This window comes from Trichomycterus rosablanca, chromosome 13 (assembly GCF_030014385.1).
Source record: "Trichomycterus rosablanca isolate fTriRos1 chromosome 13, fTriRos1.hap1, whole genome shotgun sequence".
In the NCBI taxonomy this organism is placed as follows: Eukaryota; Metazoa; Chordata; class Actinopteri; order Siluriformes; family Trichomycteridae; genus Trichomycterus; species Trichomycterus rosablanca.
The window spans coordinates 16,577,208-16,593,903 of NC_086000.1; the positions used below are offsets into that span (position 1 = coordinate 16,577,208).

General features: G+C 39.7%; 1 protein-coding gene across 1 annotated transcript in view; it reads left to right on the forward strand.

The window, feature by feature from the left end:
- The window catches only part of ccdc88c (coiled-coil domain containing 88C), a 97,665-nt gene extending 81,454 nt beyond the window's left edge, over positions 1-16,211 (forward strand). Inside the window, exons 26-30 of the mRNA XM_063006833.1 lie at positions 1,372-1,578; positions 3,927-4,001; positions 4,131-4,199; positions 9,418-9,665; positions 13,376-16,211. Of these exons, the coding sequence (XP_062862903.1) occupies positions 1,372-1,578; positions 3,927-4,001; positions 4,131-4,199; positions 9,418-9,665; positions 13,376-14,191 (1,415 nt within the window). The 3' untranslated portion in view covers positions 14,192-16,211. The remainder of the gene's footprint in view (positions 1-1,371; positions 1,579-3,926; positions 4,002-4,130; positions 4,200-9,417; positions 9,666-13,375) is intronic.
- The last annotated feature ends 485 nt before the right edge of the window (positions 16,212-16,696 follow it).

Genomic DNA, 16,696 nt, shown 5'->3' on the forward strand with positions numbered 1-16,696 from the left:
GTGAGCCTAATATTAAGCTTTCTCATGCATTGAATCAGGCTTGTTTAAAGCAGAGAAAATTCTAAACTCTGCAGCAGTGAGCATTATAGACGGTTTAAGAAACACAGCTTTGAAGTAAGGATTAAGTAACATTGGGCAGTTTTTTCTGTTCATTTTTAATTCTATTTATTCTTCCACGCTCTGGTGTAGAAATGTTAGTTTTACATGAATTATCGCTGTCATTTCAAGCAACAGTTACAAACTACTTGCTTTTACTAATCTCTATCTTTCTAAAAAAAAAAAAAAAAAAAGATGTTCTACCAGTAATTTAATTCTAACAGGGTTTTAGCAGACCTGTGTATTTAGACTGTACTAGAGTAAGGAATTGTGTACTAAGCAAGCATATATGTAAGTTGCTGTGGAGAAGGGTGTTTGTTGTTCTTCATTGCATTTAGTAAATGCTTTTATTCAAAGTGACTTACAATTGTGATTGGACGATTGAGGGTTAAGGGCCTTGCTCTGTAACCCATTAGTGGCAACTTGTCAGCAATGGTGCAGTCCACTGCCTTCCACTGAGCTTCCACTGTCTATTGTAGTGAATGTCAATACACATCAGTCTTACATATGAATCTAAAGTACTTGCTGATTTATTCTTGCATGAGTAAAAATACCCAGGGTTGGTAAAACTGCATATTAGGCTATAGGGAGCAGTTTTGGCCTTTTTTGTCTGCTTTTGCCTCATCCTCTGGTTTGGATGTCAGGGGAGAACTAATACATCACAGAGATAGATGGTGTAAATGTATCTGGCTGTTTTGCGCTGCTAGCAAAGGGATCCTACCAAAACTGCCTACTGGGACATCAAGCTGTGCAAGAAACACTGGTATTGACATCATTTCTGATCTGTGTGCAGGTTACTGATCTGTCTTATCTACATCGATTGAAACCTTAAATGACCAAGACTTGAAGAAAGCAGAAGAAAGCTTTTTTTCTGTAGTAGTAAAAACAAGATTGTTATAGTAAAAGCAGTCAGGTCTTCGATTAGTAAAAAATTGAATTTTTAATAGTAGCAAAAAACATTAGGATTATTTTATGATGTTAAACAACTAGGTTGTCGTATATAGCAGTGAACCTAATGTCCAAACGCTCCAAACCTAATAGAAGCTTCTGTGATTTGCTTATTGATTCTAACCTGTAAAATACTTCAATTATTACATTATCCTTCATGTTAAGTGTGCAGTGTGCTAACTGTCTTTAACACTAACCACTGAGCTTTAGCCCTAACATGCTTTCCTGTGCAGCTAATAACCATGAACAGTGCAGCAGCAGTGCTTGTGTCCGTCCTGTGTGCCTGTGTTTTCTTTTAAAGAGACTAACACTCCCATCTCTTCTCAGCTTTGTATGGTAGCACTGGTTCCAGAGGTAGAGAGGTGTACCGGTCAGCAGGGGGCAGCACTGAAGACATGGATGGATATGAAGAGCTGGTGCTTAGACAGAGAGCAACAGAGCCAGGTGCATCCTGTTCAACCCCGCTGAACAACAACAGCCACAATGCAGCACCTTTCACATCTTCTGGCTTGCGGTCAGGGCGGAGACCCAAAGGTAAATAACCAGCTGAAAGAGAACATCTGGCCCAAAGTTCATTCGCATGTGCATTTTGTCACATTTTGTAATATGCAAGCTAATTTATCCAAGGAAGGAATTTGCAAAACCTTAGAAGGTTAAGGTTAGTCAAAAGTGCTTCTAAAAGTGCTTCTCTACTTAAACTTGAATTCCAGCGTGGTACCGTGATAGGATGCCATCTGTGCAACAAGTCCAGTCATGAAATTTCTTCACTACTAAATATTCCACAGTCAACTGTCGGTGATATTATAACAAAGTGGAAGCGATTGGGAACGACAGCAACTCGGCGACGAAGTGGTAGCCATGTAAAATGTCAGAGCGGGGTCAGCGGATGCTGAGGCGCATAGTGCGCAGAGGTCACCAACTTTCTGCAGTCAATTGCTACAGACGTCCAAACTTCATGTGGCCTTCAGATTAGCTCAAGAACAGTGCGTAGAGAGCTTCGTGGAATGGGTTTCCATGGCCGAGCATCTGCACCCCAGCCTTACATCACCGAGCGCAATGCAAAGCGTCGGATGCAGTGGTGTAAAGCACGCCACTACTGGACTTTAGAGCAGTGGAGACGTGTTCTCTGTAGTGACGAGTCATGCTTCGAGTCATAAGTGAGTTTGGTGTGGAAGAACTTGACCTCAACCCGATAGAACACCTTTGGGATGAATTAGAGCGGACACTGCCAGCCAGGCCTTTTCGTCCAACACCAGTACCTGACCTCACAAATGCACTTCTGGAAAAACGGTCAAAAATTCCCATAAACACACTTCTAAACCTTGTGGAAAGCCTTCCCAGAAGAGTTGAAGCTGTTATAGCTGCAAAGGGTGGGCCGACATCATTTTAAACCCTATGGATTAAGAATGGGATGTCACTCAAGTTCATATGCGTGTGAAGGCAGACGAGCGAATACTTTTGGCAGTATAGTGTATCTGTTGGAATTATGCATAAAACCCTGGTTTCATCAGATCATAACACATTTTCCCACATGCTTTTGGCAGACTTGATTTTTTTTTGACTGATACTTTTTAACAATGAGATCCCTTGATAATTTGTAGGCTCTTTGAAGACCATGGTGGTGGCTGTAAGATGCCACTAAGTGAATGTCAGGAAAATTTTAAAGAGCTAAACTTTATGTGGGGTTAATCAGTCACTTTAATTGATGGCAGATGTCACTGACTACTATTTATCATAAGCTTAAATGTGATTGGTTAATTCCGCATCAAGAATTACAAGCGTTTGTTAGTTTTTTTTATTTATTTATTTTTGTTCGTCCCTTTTAATCAATTTCAATAGGCCACATTAAAGAAGGAAATAATTCTGAAATTATTTATAATTAATAATTGTTTGGTCTTTTTTTTTTTCAAAAACAATCTGGCATTTTTTTACAGGGCTGTGTAGATTTAAAAATGTGTGTGAAACATTAACATTTAGCAGTGGATAAAGTATGAATGTACTTCTTGCAAGCAGGGGAAGAAAAGAATATGTATTATAAAATAAACTCCTGTCCACCAGTGTTAACTTACACTATATAGCCAAGTGTCTGGATATGTGACACTTTTAAACATTACAATGAATAGACATCGCTGAGAAAGTTTTCCACAAACTTCTGATGAATGAGTTCAGGTAACTTCAGTATTGAATACAAATCAACATCAGAGCCATATCTCACAAGCACCATTTTAACTGAAAGGACACAAATTTCCACATAACCTCTTCAGAAGTGGTGTCCACATACTTTTGGCTATATAGTGTGTTGCAGAGGCATTGTCCTAAAAGAGTAATTTTGAGCAATTCGTTTATTAAACGTGATAGATTGGCACCCCATCTTGAGGTATTCCTACCCTTTGCCCAGTGTTTCACTGTGGACATGGACCCGGTCGGACCCTGACCAAGATAAAGTGGTTGATAAATGAAACCATTACCAGTCAATAAAGCTAAAATTCTTACTGGACATATTAGCTGCAATCATGCAGTTATCTTGGATATTCATTGAATTTTTGCAACCGTACTGATATTGCAGAGTCCTGCAATATGTTGTTGTTAACAGTTTAACAAAGCGTATCATATTTTTTAAAGTTCTGTTTGCTTTAAACTGTATGGATGTAATGCAGACATCAAAATGACTCATTGTCTGAAACGGTTGACATCAGAAGATTTCCTGAATGCGTCAAGAACTCTTTTTATTGATCATATTTCTCATAATGTGTAGGACAAACATGGTAACTGAGAAGTCTCTTGTCTTTTTTTTCTCTAATGGAAAATCTTATTTAGAAATAAATCCTGACCCACATACTCATCTGGAAACTCACACATTCTCACTTCTCTGTGCTCTGCAGGATTAATCTCCGAGGAGGATCTACGCGTGCACTCCCATGAAGCTGGCTTTGGGAGTGGTGGCCATGGAAACACAGGTACAAGATCAGATCAATAGCCCTCTGCCTGATGCTCAGTCAGTCTCTCCTCACTTATATTCATTTGCTCAGATGTGTGGAGTCTTTCTCCACGGCAGTGCACTAAATTCCTTTCTGTCCATCACACAGGCCACAGACCCAGCTCTACTGATTACAGCCGCAACACCTCCAGCAGCAGCTCTCCCGTCAATTCAAAAGGTGCTTTAAAACCCACCCATGTGCTACTGACGTTGTTCTCCAATGCATACTTTATACAGAATATTAATGATGTTTCATGATACTAGCATTTACAAACCCAATTTTTAAAAACTAGGGTAAATCTGAATAGACAAACCGCTATGATTTGCAGCTTTTTTATTACTTTTTAATTGAAAACAATTTAAAGATAAAGTTGTTTTAACTAATTGTATACATACTTATTCTAAATATATGGACGCAACACACAAAAAAAAAAGAATCAAAATATAAAGAAAAGAAGCTATAAATAAACTGAAACATATAGCATGCCATAAATGGTGCAAATACACCGATCAGCCATAACATTAAAACCACCTCCTTGTTTCTATACCATATAGAAGCACTTTGTAGTTCTACAATTACTGACTGTTGTCCATCTGTTTCTCTACATACCTTTTTAGCCTGCTTTCTCCCTGTTCTTCAATGGTCAGGACCACCACAGAGCAGGTATTATTTAGGTGGTGGGTCATTGCAGTTACAATGACATGGTGGTGGTGTGTTAGTGTGTGTTGTGCTGGTATGAGTGGATCAGACACAGCAGCGCTGCTGAAGTTTTTAAATACTGTGTCCACTCACTGTCCACTCTATTAGACACGCCTACCTAGTTGGTCCACCTTGCTGCTGTTTGAGTTGGTCATCTTCTAGACCTTCATCAGTGGTCACTGGACGCTGTCCACGGGGTGCTGTTGGCTGGATATTTTTGGTTGGTGGACTATTCTCAGTCCAGCAGTGACAGTGAGGTGTTTAAAAATCAGAACTGCTGTGTCTTATCCACTCATACCAGCACAACACACACTAACACACCACCACCATGTCAGTGTCACTGCAGTGCTGAGAATGATCCACCACCCAAATAATACCTGCTCTGTGGTGGTCCTGGGAGAGTCCTGACCATTGAAGAACAGCATGAAAGGGGGCTAACAAAGCATGCAGAGAAACAGATGGACTACAGTCAGTAATTATAGAACTACAAAGTGCTTCTATATGATAAGTGGAGCCGAAAAAATGGACAGTGAATGTAGAAACAAGGAGGTGGTTTTAATGTTATGGCTGATTGGTGTACATGCTGAACAGGACGTTAAATTCTAATAAATTTAAGTAATAAATATAAGTTAAAACATTGAATATCTCTGTATCTATGTCTGACTACAGTATTTTTATATTGGGGTTGTACATTTGGTACTCTATCCCCTAATGTATTTAATATGCTCTTTGACAGTTCAGTTTCTACTGACACCTTAAACCTCCCTGTGACCACCGACAGATCCAGACTTTTCTGAACATTTCTTACTGAGAGTGCTGGTTGATGCCTACACTGTTACTAAGGCAGAGGTGCAACAAATGAAAAGATGCTGAACAAATCATGTTAATTATAAAATAGACAGGATCATTTATTTTTGGAGAATCATCTGCAATGTCCCATGTTAAAACAAATACCTGTAATTAGCTGTCATGTTTATACAACCTGCATACATTTGTTTGTACGTGACACAACGAAGATCAATATGCAGCACACAAGTGAGCCTACAAGAGCCAGTCAAACAATTTCCCAACCTCGCCATTATTAGGGATGCCTGGGAGGAGGATTGAAGTGAGTTTTTGAAAGGATATGAATGGATATGTTTTCTAAGATCCACTCCTCCACAATCTGTTGTCATAGTTTGCCTTAATTAAAGCTGGTCTGTCATGTGCATTTAAGTCTAATCTTCCCCGTCGTTAACCCTATCTGTTATCGCTGTAAGCAGCCATCTGCCACGTTATTTCACACTACTTTCGAATATCTCTTTTTTTTTTTTTTTTTTTCCAATTTTCCTCCCAACCTAGTCGTATCCAGTTACCTGATTGCATTGCGCTTTCTCTCTACCGATGCTGATCTCCACTTCTGATGTAGGAGAGTGAGACTGACACACGCCCCCTCCGACACCCAATTACCCGATTACATTACGTTTCCTCTCTACCGATGCTGATCTCCACTTCTGATGTAGGAGAGTGAGACTGACACACGCCCCCTCCGACACCCAATTACCCGATTACATTACGTTTCCTCTCTACCGATGCTGATCTCCACTTCTGATGTAGGAGAGTGAGACTGACACACGCCCCCTCCGACACCCAATTACCCGATTACATTACGTTTCCTCTCTACCGATGCTGATCTCCACTTCTGATGTAGGAGAGTGAGACTGACACACGCCCCCTCCGACACCCAATTACCCGATTACATTACGTTTCCTCTCTACCGATGCTGATCTGCACTTCTGATGTAGGAGAGTGAGACTGACACACGCCCCCTCCGACACCCAATTACCCGATTACATTACGTTTCCTCTCTACCGATGCTGATCTCCACTTCTGATGTAGGAGAGTGAGACTGACACACGCCCCCTCCGACACCCAATTACCCGATTACATTACGTTTCCTCTCTACCGATGCTGATCTCCACTTCTGATGTAGGAGAGTGAGACTGACACACGCCCCCTCCGACACCCAATTACCCGATTACATTACGTTTCCTCTCTACCGATGCTGATCTCCACTTCTGATGTAGGAGAGTGAGACTGACACACGCCCCCTCCGACACCCAATTACCCGATTACATTACGTTTCCTCTCTACCGATGCTGATCTCCACTTCTGATGTAGGAGAGTGAGACTGACACACGCCCCCTCCGACACCCAATTACCCGATTACATTGCGTTTCCTCTCTACCGATGCTGATCTCCACTTCTGATGTAGGAGAGTGAGACTGACACACGCCCCCTCCGACACCCAATTACCCGATTACATTACGTTTCCTCTCTACCGATGCTGATCTCCACTTCTGATGTAGGAGAGTGAGACTGACACATGCCCCCTCCGACACCCAATTACCCGATTACATTACGTTTCCTCTCTACCGATGCTGATCTCCACTTCTGATTGAGGAGAGAGAGACTGACACACGCCCCCTCCGACACGTGTGCAGTAGCCCACTGCATCTTTTCACCTGCACAGGGCGAGTTCATATATGGAATAGCTTTGTGTATGGAGATTCACACCCTGATCAACCCCACCAAGCCCAACCAGATGGCAAAGTTGACTTTCGAACTGACAAATGCCACCTGAGCAGCCTCAAATATCTATCTTGGATGCGTTTTCAGATTGGTACCACCCCAAATTTTTGTCCCAAATGATGTTCTTTTGTCCTTAGGATGTGCAACAGTACAGAGATGGCATTGTCACATTTCTGATTTCTCAACAGAAATAAATGGGGTATAGGGGCAAAGTGTACTGAGTGAGAGATGTGCTAGTGTCAGCTTTGTATACCCACAAAGTTCATCTGTATTGTAGGTTGTGCTTATTAAAGCATTCAGCTAATGTAAATACAAGATAGGTGTGTTTATAGAATTGTACAGCTAGGAGACATCCGAGAACAATTTATGTCCCCGAAAATATATAAATCAATAAAGCACAGCAAAAATAGATTTGTAAAAAGTACGTATTTTTTAGATATACAGTAGTGTTCAAAAAAATAGCAGTGATTTTTAAAAAGTGAATAAAGCACAAAATCATTATAATAACTTTTATTTCCATAAATGCAAATGCACTGAAAATACTTTTAATTCTAAATCAAAACATTAACAACATTTAGTCAGTTTGTGTTAATCCTTTACAAAAAGTTAAGAAAAATGAATATTAGGCTGTTCAAAATAATAGCAGTGCCAGCAATTTTCTTTCAAAACTCAAAAAATTATCTATAAACTGAAAATGTTTGAGGTTTTACTTTACTTTAAATTACTGAACTAATATTTAGTGGCATAACAATTGTTTCCAAGATCTGTGTTGCATGGAGTCGACCAACTTCTGGCACCTCTGAACAGGTATTCCAGTCCAGGATGATTACACTACATTCCACAGTTCTTCTGCAATTTTGGGTTTTGCCTCAAAAAAAACACGTTTCAGATATCAGCCCACAAGTTCTCTATGGGATTGAAGTCAGGGGATTGTGCTGGTCACTCTATTACCTCAATCTTGTTTGTCTGTAACCAAGATGTTTTGGGTCATTGTCATGTTGAAACATCCATTTTAAGGGCATTTCTTCTTCGACATAGTGCAACATGATCTCCTCAAGTATTCTGATATATTTAAACTGATCCATGATCCCTCGTATGTGATAAATAGGCGTAACACCATGGTATGAAAAACATCCTCATATCATAGTTTTGTACCACCATGCTTTACTGTCTTCACAGTGTACTGTGGCTTGAATTCAGTGCTCGAGGGTCGTCTGACATACTGTCTACAGCCACTTGACACAAAAAGAACAATTTTGCTTTCACCAGTCCACAAAATGTTGAGCCATTTCTCTTTGGACCAGTCAATGTGTTCTTTGGGAAATTTGAACCAATTCAGGACACGTCTTTTTCTTAACAACGGGACTTTGCAGGAGTTCTTGCTGGTAAATTGGCTTCACTTAATCATCTTCTGTACTTACTGGTAACTTCAGATGTTCCTAATTCTTTCTGGTGGTGATCATTGGCTGAACCTTTGCCATTCTGGCTATTCTCTGATCCATTCAAACAGTAGTTCCACGCTTCCTTCTGCATCTTTCAGGTTTTGGTTTTCACTTTAAGGCATTTGAGATCATTTTAGCTGAGCAGCCAATAATTTGCTGCACTTCTCTGTATGTTTTTTCCTCTACAATCAACTTTTTAATCAAAGTACGCTGTTCATCAGAACAATGTCTGGAACAACCCATTTTACCCAGTATTTCAGAAGGAAATGCGCTATGACCAACCTGTGCAACATTTGCCACCCTCCTACCTTAAATAAGGGCCAAAATTGACACCCGTTCTTCTGCAGAATGAATGACTTCACCAATTGAACTCCTCACTGCTATTATTTTGAACAACCCCCTTTCAATCAATGCTTCGATTACTCAGAATGAGCAGCATGCATGTCCTAATTGTTGGGTTTGTTTTGTTTTCATTACTCTACTACACTTTCAAGTGAATTTTTTGCTATGTAGAAATAGCATTTCTACTAAAAACAGTGATTTATCAGGTCAATGGTGTTGGACTGCTATTTTTTTGAACACCACTGTATACTCAAAGTAAAACAATGTAATTAAATCTTGTTGGTGAGATTAGATCATTTTATGATGATGGTGATAAGTCTTTGATGTGGTGTTCTCTGTAGGTTCCCTGGAGCGCCTGCAGCATCGTTCTGCCAGCCTGTCTAGTGATGATGTGGTTGGAATGAGCTATGATGGCTCTTCTGTCAGTCAATTATCTCTGCTACCGCGTAGCTCCACTCTCCCCTGTGAAGCTACGCCTCCTTTACGCTCTACCCTGCGCTCCACCTGCCCACGCCCCAACTCGCCTGGCAGTGAGATGGTCACCCTGGAGGAGTTTCTACAGGAGAGTAATGCCCTGTCACCCCCAACTGTAAGAAAATAAAACAGCAAATGCTTACACACACATACAATCATATATACACACACAGTGGAGGAAAATTGTCTAAACACTTCAAAAAAAAGTCTATAAAATCTATTAAAGTTGAATGGAATTACAGTAGTAACGTGTAGTATGGTGTTTAAAGGTGACTTTTAGTTATCTCTCGATGTCTGTAAAATTAGTATTACAACTATCTTATTCAGATTTTTGTGTACAAGTCTGTGTACATATTTGTGTGTGTGTGTGATTTTGTGCACAAAAGAAATCTTAGTCTCATTAAAAAAGCATTTTAAATGCAATTTGCTTGCTTTCCCACTCATGACATTCTTGCTAAAAGACTCACAAACTTGCTTAAAATATTGAGAGGAATGTTCCAGCATTATTAAAATCTAATCCCTAATCTGTCAGACAAAAAATGTTGGTGCAGTTTTTTTGCACAGAGAACAGTTGTTGTTGTTCACTGCCTTAATACTTCTCATTATACCTGTATTTTAAATTGTTACAATTTCATTTTAAGAACCCTATTGTTGGCATCCATTTACTGCATATGATGTAGCCTGAGAGTAAGTTTGGAAAATGCCAAAGTGTTTACTTAAATGATGAATGCTCTGCATTTTTTTGCCAAGCTACAGCATCTGTCTAGCACTTAGACTCTTGGTACTATTAAATCAAAATCCTTACTGTGCCAGCATTGGTTGCAAGGACTGTTGCCAGGTTTCACTGCCTATTGAATGAAATGTCTGCAATTTATGGTTCTTTATTGAGGTTGATAATTTACGCAGCTGCAGTAGAGAAGTCTGAGGTGATACGACTTAAAGTAGTTTAGTCATAAATAATGCTTCATCTGCAGCCATCTGTAAATACATTTATGTAAATGTAAAGTTTTTTTTTTCCACATTGCTAATTAAGTGATATAACAAGACAGGACCAGTAATGTGTTAAGCATAATCTTGGGCTTGATTAAGTTAAATTTGACGTTATGGAAATAAAAGGCAAAGTCAATTAGGATCTTAATCAAATAAAAGATAGTGGCACTCAGTCTTTCTTGTTTTGAAACGTGTTGGGTTTTTGAATATTTATTTATTGTTTTTTATTTTTTATTTTGTTTCCAGTTTTTTAGTATTCTGAAACAAAATAGTGGATCTTCGCCATTGTGGGCTAGAGCATTAGATTACTCACTGACTGATTACTACAGTTTCTAGAATGTTTTCTCATCATTTTGTAGTGTTTTAAAATACTAAAAGTTAACCGAGGGTGGTAGAGAAGTTGCAATCAGGAACTGAAAATGGTTAGATTTAGAGAGAAGTGCGAAAATGCAATAATAGATTTAAAAAAGAAATTGTAGTGATCATGTGCAGTTGATGGGTGCATATCAGCAGAATAGGAAGTCTTGTTGCAGAATAAGTGTAAATAGTATAAACTACATTTTTACTGTGAGGTGTTTGGTGTGTATTTATTACAGTAGGTAAATGAAAATTTATTTCTAGAAATGCTGATAATTGCACAGAAAAGATAAAATGTGCATGTGAACAGACATCTCTGTCAATGCACAATCATCGTTTCAGCTGTGATGTGCTTGTGATGACTTGTGGTTGACATGAAGAGTTTCTAGTTTTAAGGCTGTGTTCACATTTATTTACCCTGGTGTTCAGTTGTATGCCAGTTATACTTCAATATCAAATAAATATACACTAGCAATCAAAATTATTCAATCCCTGTTGCAAATTAGGTTTATTGGCAATACTTTATATTAGTGTTCTTGTTTAATTGGTTTATTGCAAACATCTAAAATGTTGTAAATTCTGTTAATAAAATAAATAAAATTTGTAATAGAGCTTGAATCATTAAATGAAAGTACAGTTTTTACAGTTGTTACCGAAGAACAATAGTCACATCTTAAACAGTGGGGTTTTTTACAGGCAAGTGTCTTGCTGAAACCTGTGATTCCCAAACTTTTTCTGCAGTGCCCCTTGAGCCACCCACCCACCTACACACACACACACACACATACATGTGTTTTGTGTCCAAACTCCACTGTAATCCATACAAAACAAAGTGACACATCACTGGTACATTTACTTTTAATTAGAGATGCATGAGTACCGAAACTGGTATCGGGTATTTGCCCGATACCGCTCTCATTAACTTGTACTCGTACTCGCAAACGAGGCTCCGATACTAAACATCCGATACCGTGTGCCTAGTGCACGTTGCTGCGTTATGCCTGGTTCACACTTACACGACTTTTGCCCTGATTTTCGCTCGGTGACTGGTCGGCGCTAGATTTGCCGGCTCGGGAGCAACTCGGCGATAAAAACTCGACTCTCGATCGCTAAGTGTGAACTATCCAACAACTCGATCCGACCTGCTCGCCGACTGCTCGGCGACCGGATAGAGTTTTCTAGCATGTCAGATATCTGATCGGAGATGTGCAACTGGGAATGAGTGACATGTCGAACAGCCAATGAGAACGCAGGATACGGTGTGAGGGGAAACACAGGAGAGGAGTGTAAACAGGTGGGACAGGGGGATAATATAGTTTCTATCAGAATACACCGGCGCACACACACATTTTACAGTATTTCTGACCTGATCGTCCTCTACAAAACATAACAAAACACCAACATTGCAAAAATATTTATTAACCTCCAACTCACTACAGAACAATCCATGCTATTCGTGTTGCCAAATCCACTCGGATTCATTTATTTTTCCTCCTTGATTTCATCACATCAGCGCACAAACACTTTGATCACTCGCTACTTGTTGACATGCATTTTTGGACGTGGTGTCATTAAATTTCTCGTCACTTCTCACGTGTGTTTTTGTTTTTAAAAAATGGTATTCTAAATAGGTATTGGTATCGGTATCGGCAAATACAAAAATACATGTACTTGTACTCGTACTCGGTTGGGAAAAAATGGTATTGATGCATCCCTACTTTTAATACATTTAATTATTACAAGTTACATTCATTTTGTATCTTTAATTTTTGCTGTATAACAGCATTCATTGCTAGCAGTGCTCAAACATGCCTCATTCATTTGCCTTGCTGCCCCCCCCCCACACACACACACATTGAGAACCACTAGCTTAAACACTCAAGTTCTACAAATAAATACAAAACTTGTATTAATATGTATTTATTAATACAGCAGTACATTTTTGAGCAGTTATGGAACAGCAAGTCGACCCAAGACCATAGAAGCTACCTTTTTATAGCTTTTTAGAAGCTGTTTTTCCTTCCATTCACCATTTAATGATGCTGTGTCCTCATACTATTGCTCAAATTACATTGATGTTTTGTCATTAAGGTCCATTAAACTAACATTATTTGGTGCTGAAAGCAATTTGTTTACAATTCACAGCCTTACAGTTGGGCATCATTATGGTAGCCAAACCATTGTCATCTCAACCAGTCTCAAAAGTATGTTTGCCCTATTATTCTCTAGTTTCGTTTTGCCATTTTTATCTCTCTCTCACATTGTGTGACAGCTGTTATGAAATATTTAACAAGCTGTCTTTATCCTTGATGCTTTATTTATGTAGGTGCACTAAAGCCTATGAGGCACAATAAATCTAAACTTCTGGCCTTATTGTAATCAATCAAGTGCTACTACAGTGTTGTTTGCTTGAGGATGTGTGTGAGTTGTGTGTGATTATTATATTTTTTAAATCCTTGTATTGTTTTGTTCTCCTAGGTGCACACAGGTAGTCAGGAGGACCTGATGTCTGACTATTTCACCAGAGGGGGCCGGCTAGCACCACCTCCAAGAGATGGTGCCAAAACGCCCACTAGCTACGTCACCCCAACTGTCAAAACACCATCAGGACTGGATGGGCGAACTACCAAACCTGGACACAGCGTCAAACCTAGTATGCGGCTCACAGAGGCATACATGTCCCCCTCTCAGTCTCAGACACTTCCTAACCGAGGAACTACTGGACGATCGTTGCACCTTCAGCATTCAGCACCTCGCACAGGAGGCACAGGCAGCAGCAGCTTAAGTCGCACTTTCAGTCTGGCCTCGGCTGACCTCCTTAACTCAAATGGTCCTGATAGTTACCGGACAGAGACAAAAAGTCCACTTCAGGCTGAGGGTGTGGCAAGGAGGGAGCGGACATATTCGGCAAGGCTTACAGGAGGCTCCGGGAACCATTCAGTCGACCCCTGGCGTTTCTCGGTGGCTCCTTCCAAAGAAGACGTGGCCCAGCCTTTGTCCTCAAGCTCTTTGCAGCAGGACCGGGTCTATGCAAGCAGATCGGGAACAAGTCGCCCAACGACTCCGCATCACCACCGAGGCGAGGTGGCACTGGTGACGCCGGTGCGGGCCGTCTCTGCCGCAAGACTAGAGGAAGCAGAGGAGCGCAGGGAGCCCAGGCAGGCTGAGCCTTCACTTAAGAAGTCGGACAGTGCAGGTCTGAGCAGCTATGTAGAGGAGCGGCCAATGAGTACACCAGCCTCACCAGATCCCAATGACCAGCAGACTGTATGGTATGAATATGGGTGCGTCTAGACCATTCATGAATCCTTCAAAAGCAGCTTAGCCCAGTTATGTCCACTGGTGTTAACTTTTAAATGCTAATGCAGCAAAGCAAATGGAATTAAAAGTCTTAAAAAAGAGAAAACCCAAACCAACAAAGAACATGTTTGCTCCGTCAATGTCCAGCTGTTTTCAGCCCTTCTTTCGAGTACTCATGTACATATTGGCAAAGGAATGTGTTAAGGCTGTGCACGGCTTTAAAAAAATGTCTCTTTTCCCTTCATCGGATACCAGTGATTTCCTGCAGGCGTCTGCAGAAAGCATGGCTGGCTGGTCCAAGTTCTATTCTAAATGCAGAAATCAAACATTGGGCTTTGCATGAAGGACCGCTCCCTGGATAATCACACTGTAATTATAGTATCCATCTTTGGGAGGTGCGGCGGATGCCGTAAGTCTATCATTCATACAGCCTCAGTGGGATGGGTTACTGGAAACACGATTCTTCTCTCACACTGTATTGACGAACCCAGTGCTTGAATCCTTTATGCTGCTGTGGATGACCACCTATTTACTAAAGGACTTGGACTTGGCTGTGCATGGTGCTTTGAGGCACACAAGCTCCTGAAGCAGAAAATAAATGAGGCCCAAGAGAGCGATGAGATGAAGTTACAGGTGAAGATTAACACAGAGAGCAGAGCTTTCCACACTGAAGTGATGAATTCTGACTCAGCATGTCAAACTCCTGAGGTTTTCATTTATATTTGAGATGTAGTCCTCAAGGTCTAAAGAGCATTTCTGGATGTTGTGTCCAGTCCCCTTACATGTATTTATTTGTATATACACACACACGCAGAGGGATCCAAAATTGTATCTTTAATAATGTTATGGATTTTTTCCAAGTTAAACTGAAATCTGGTTGCAATGTGAAGTGATATCTGTATGGATTTAGTATTACAGCTAACGTTTATACAGGATTTTCCTTTGTTGAAGTGTACGTACATTTTTGCCCTCTCTGTATGTGTGCGTATATACTGATAGAGCACTATATAAGCAGAGTAACAGTCAACTGAAGTCGTAACACTGTTCACATTCCTCAGTTTTCTGCAGATGATAAATCAATTTAAGAGTGAGGTTACCAGTAGGTTTGCATATTAGTACTTTTCAAACATTCTACAGTGCTGACTTATTTATTAATGACACCGAGGTGGAGTGACATTCTGTGTGTTTGTTTCTCACGGAATCAGTTTGTTGTGTGGTTGATATGAGTGTGTAAGTCGTGACTGTATTGAATAAACAGCACAGTATAATTAATTAAGCTAAGTCCCTTTGCACTGGTTGTGTGTACGCACATAGATTAAAGGAAAGTTTCAGCGCTTTTCAGCCTCAGCATCTGTTACATATGAGCAATTACCACTAACAATTATAGTAAAATACTGTACAGAAAAATGACTGAAAAACTTGTGGACATGGATCATTACCCTGTTTGAATACTTTTTATACAGATTCTGCCCTTTACTAGGGCTAAATAAATGGACATTTATCAGCTAATTACCATTACCAAAGCAGCCGTGAGAAATTGACTCTGTAATGCTTGTGTTCAGGCAAAATAAGTCAAAATATGTGTGCCCAAGTTTGGCTGTGTTGTCGTTTGTTGCAAAATCTCAGAGAATTGGAGCACAATAAAAAGGCAAAATTATTGTGTAGATGCCCACTGTCCTAAAACATATTAGATGAAATCATGAATTGAAAGGCAGTACTATTTCCTTTATATTTACTGCATATAGTATTGTTTCTAAATTAAAAATGAACAACACTTATAAAATTATCCTGAACAAAATATAAATAAAATATCCTGAACAAAGTCTTAAAACCATTATTTTTTAAGTATTACACCTACCATGACGGTCCTACTTTTAGCTTGAAGCTTGCTTATCATAGAATGAAGTGCAGCTTTTTACAGCAGTCAAAAGATGTATGCAAAAGTTAGTTTAAAATGCTTTCATCAATTTAACAGTATTTAATTTAATTGAGCTTTAAATCTGTATAAATGAGCTTGACAATAAATGAAATGAAAAAAGAAAAACGTTGTGGATTTTCTTTATTAACTTTGGCATGTGTGTCTGATCATGCATGTATTCAACAAAAGTTTAGTAAAGGTGTAAGTGAACTATAAATGCTTTTTTGCTTTTATTATTATTGTGCTTTCAATAATAAATTAAATACATTTCCTCTTCATGTTAAAATGGGTTGCAAAATCTGACAGAACAAATTGCACATCCAATAGATTTAGGGGCACACTGTAGCCTACTGGTTAAGGTACTGGACTAGTAATCAGAAGGTTGCTAGTTCAAGCCCCACCACTGCCAGGTTACTGCTGTTGGGCCCTTGAACAGATTGCTCAGACTGTATACTGTATTGTAAGTCGCTTTGGATAAAGGCGTCTCCTAAATGCTGAAAATGTAAATGTAAGGGAATTTAAGTGTAAAACATTAAAAAATTTTAAGCTCCTGCTTTACTCTGATTTACAGCACATTACAA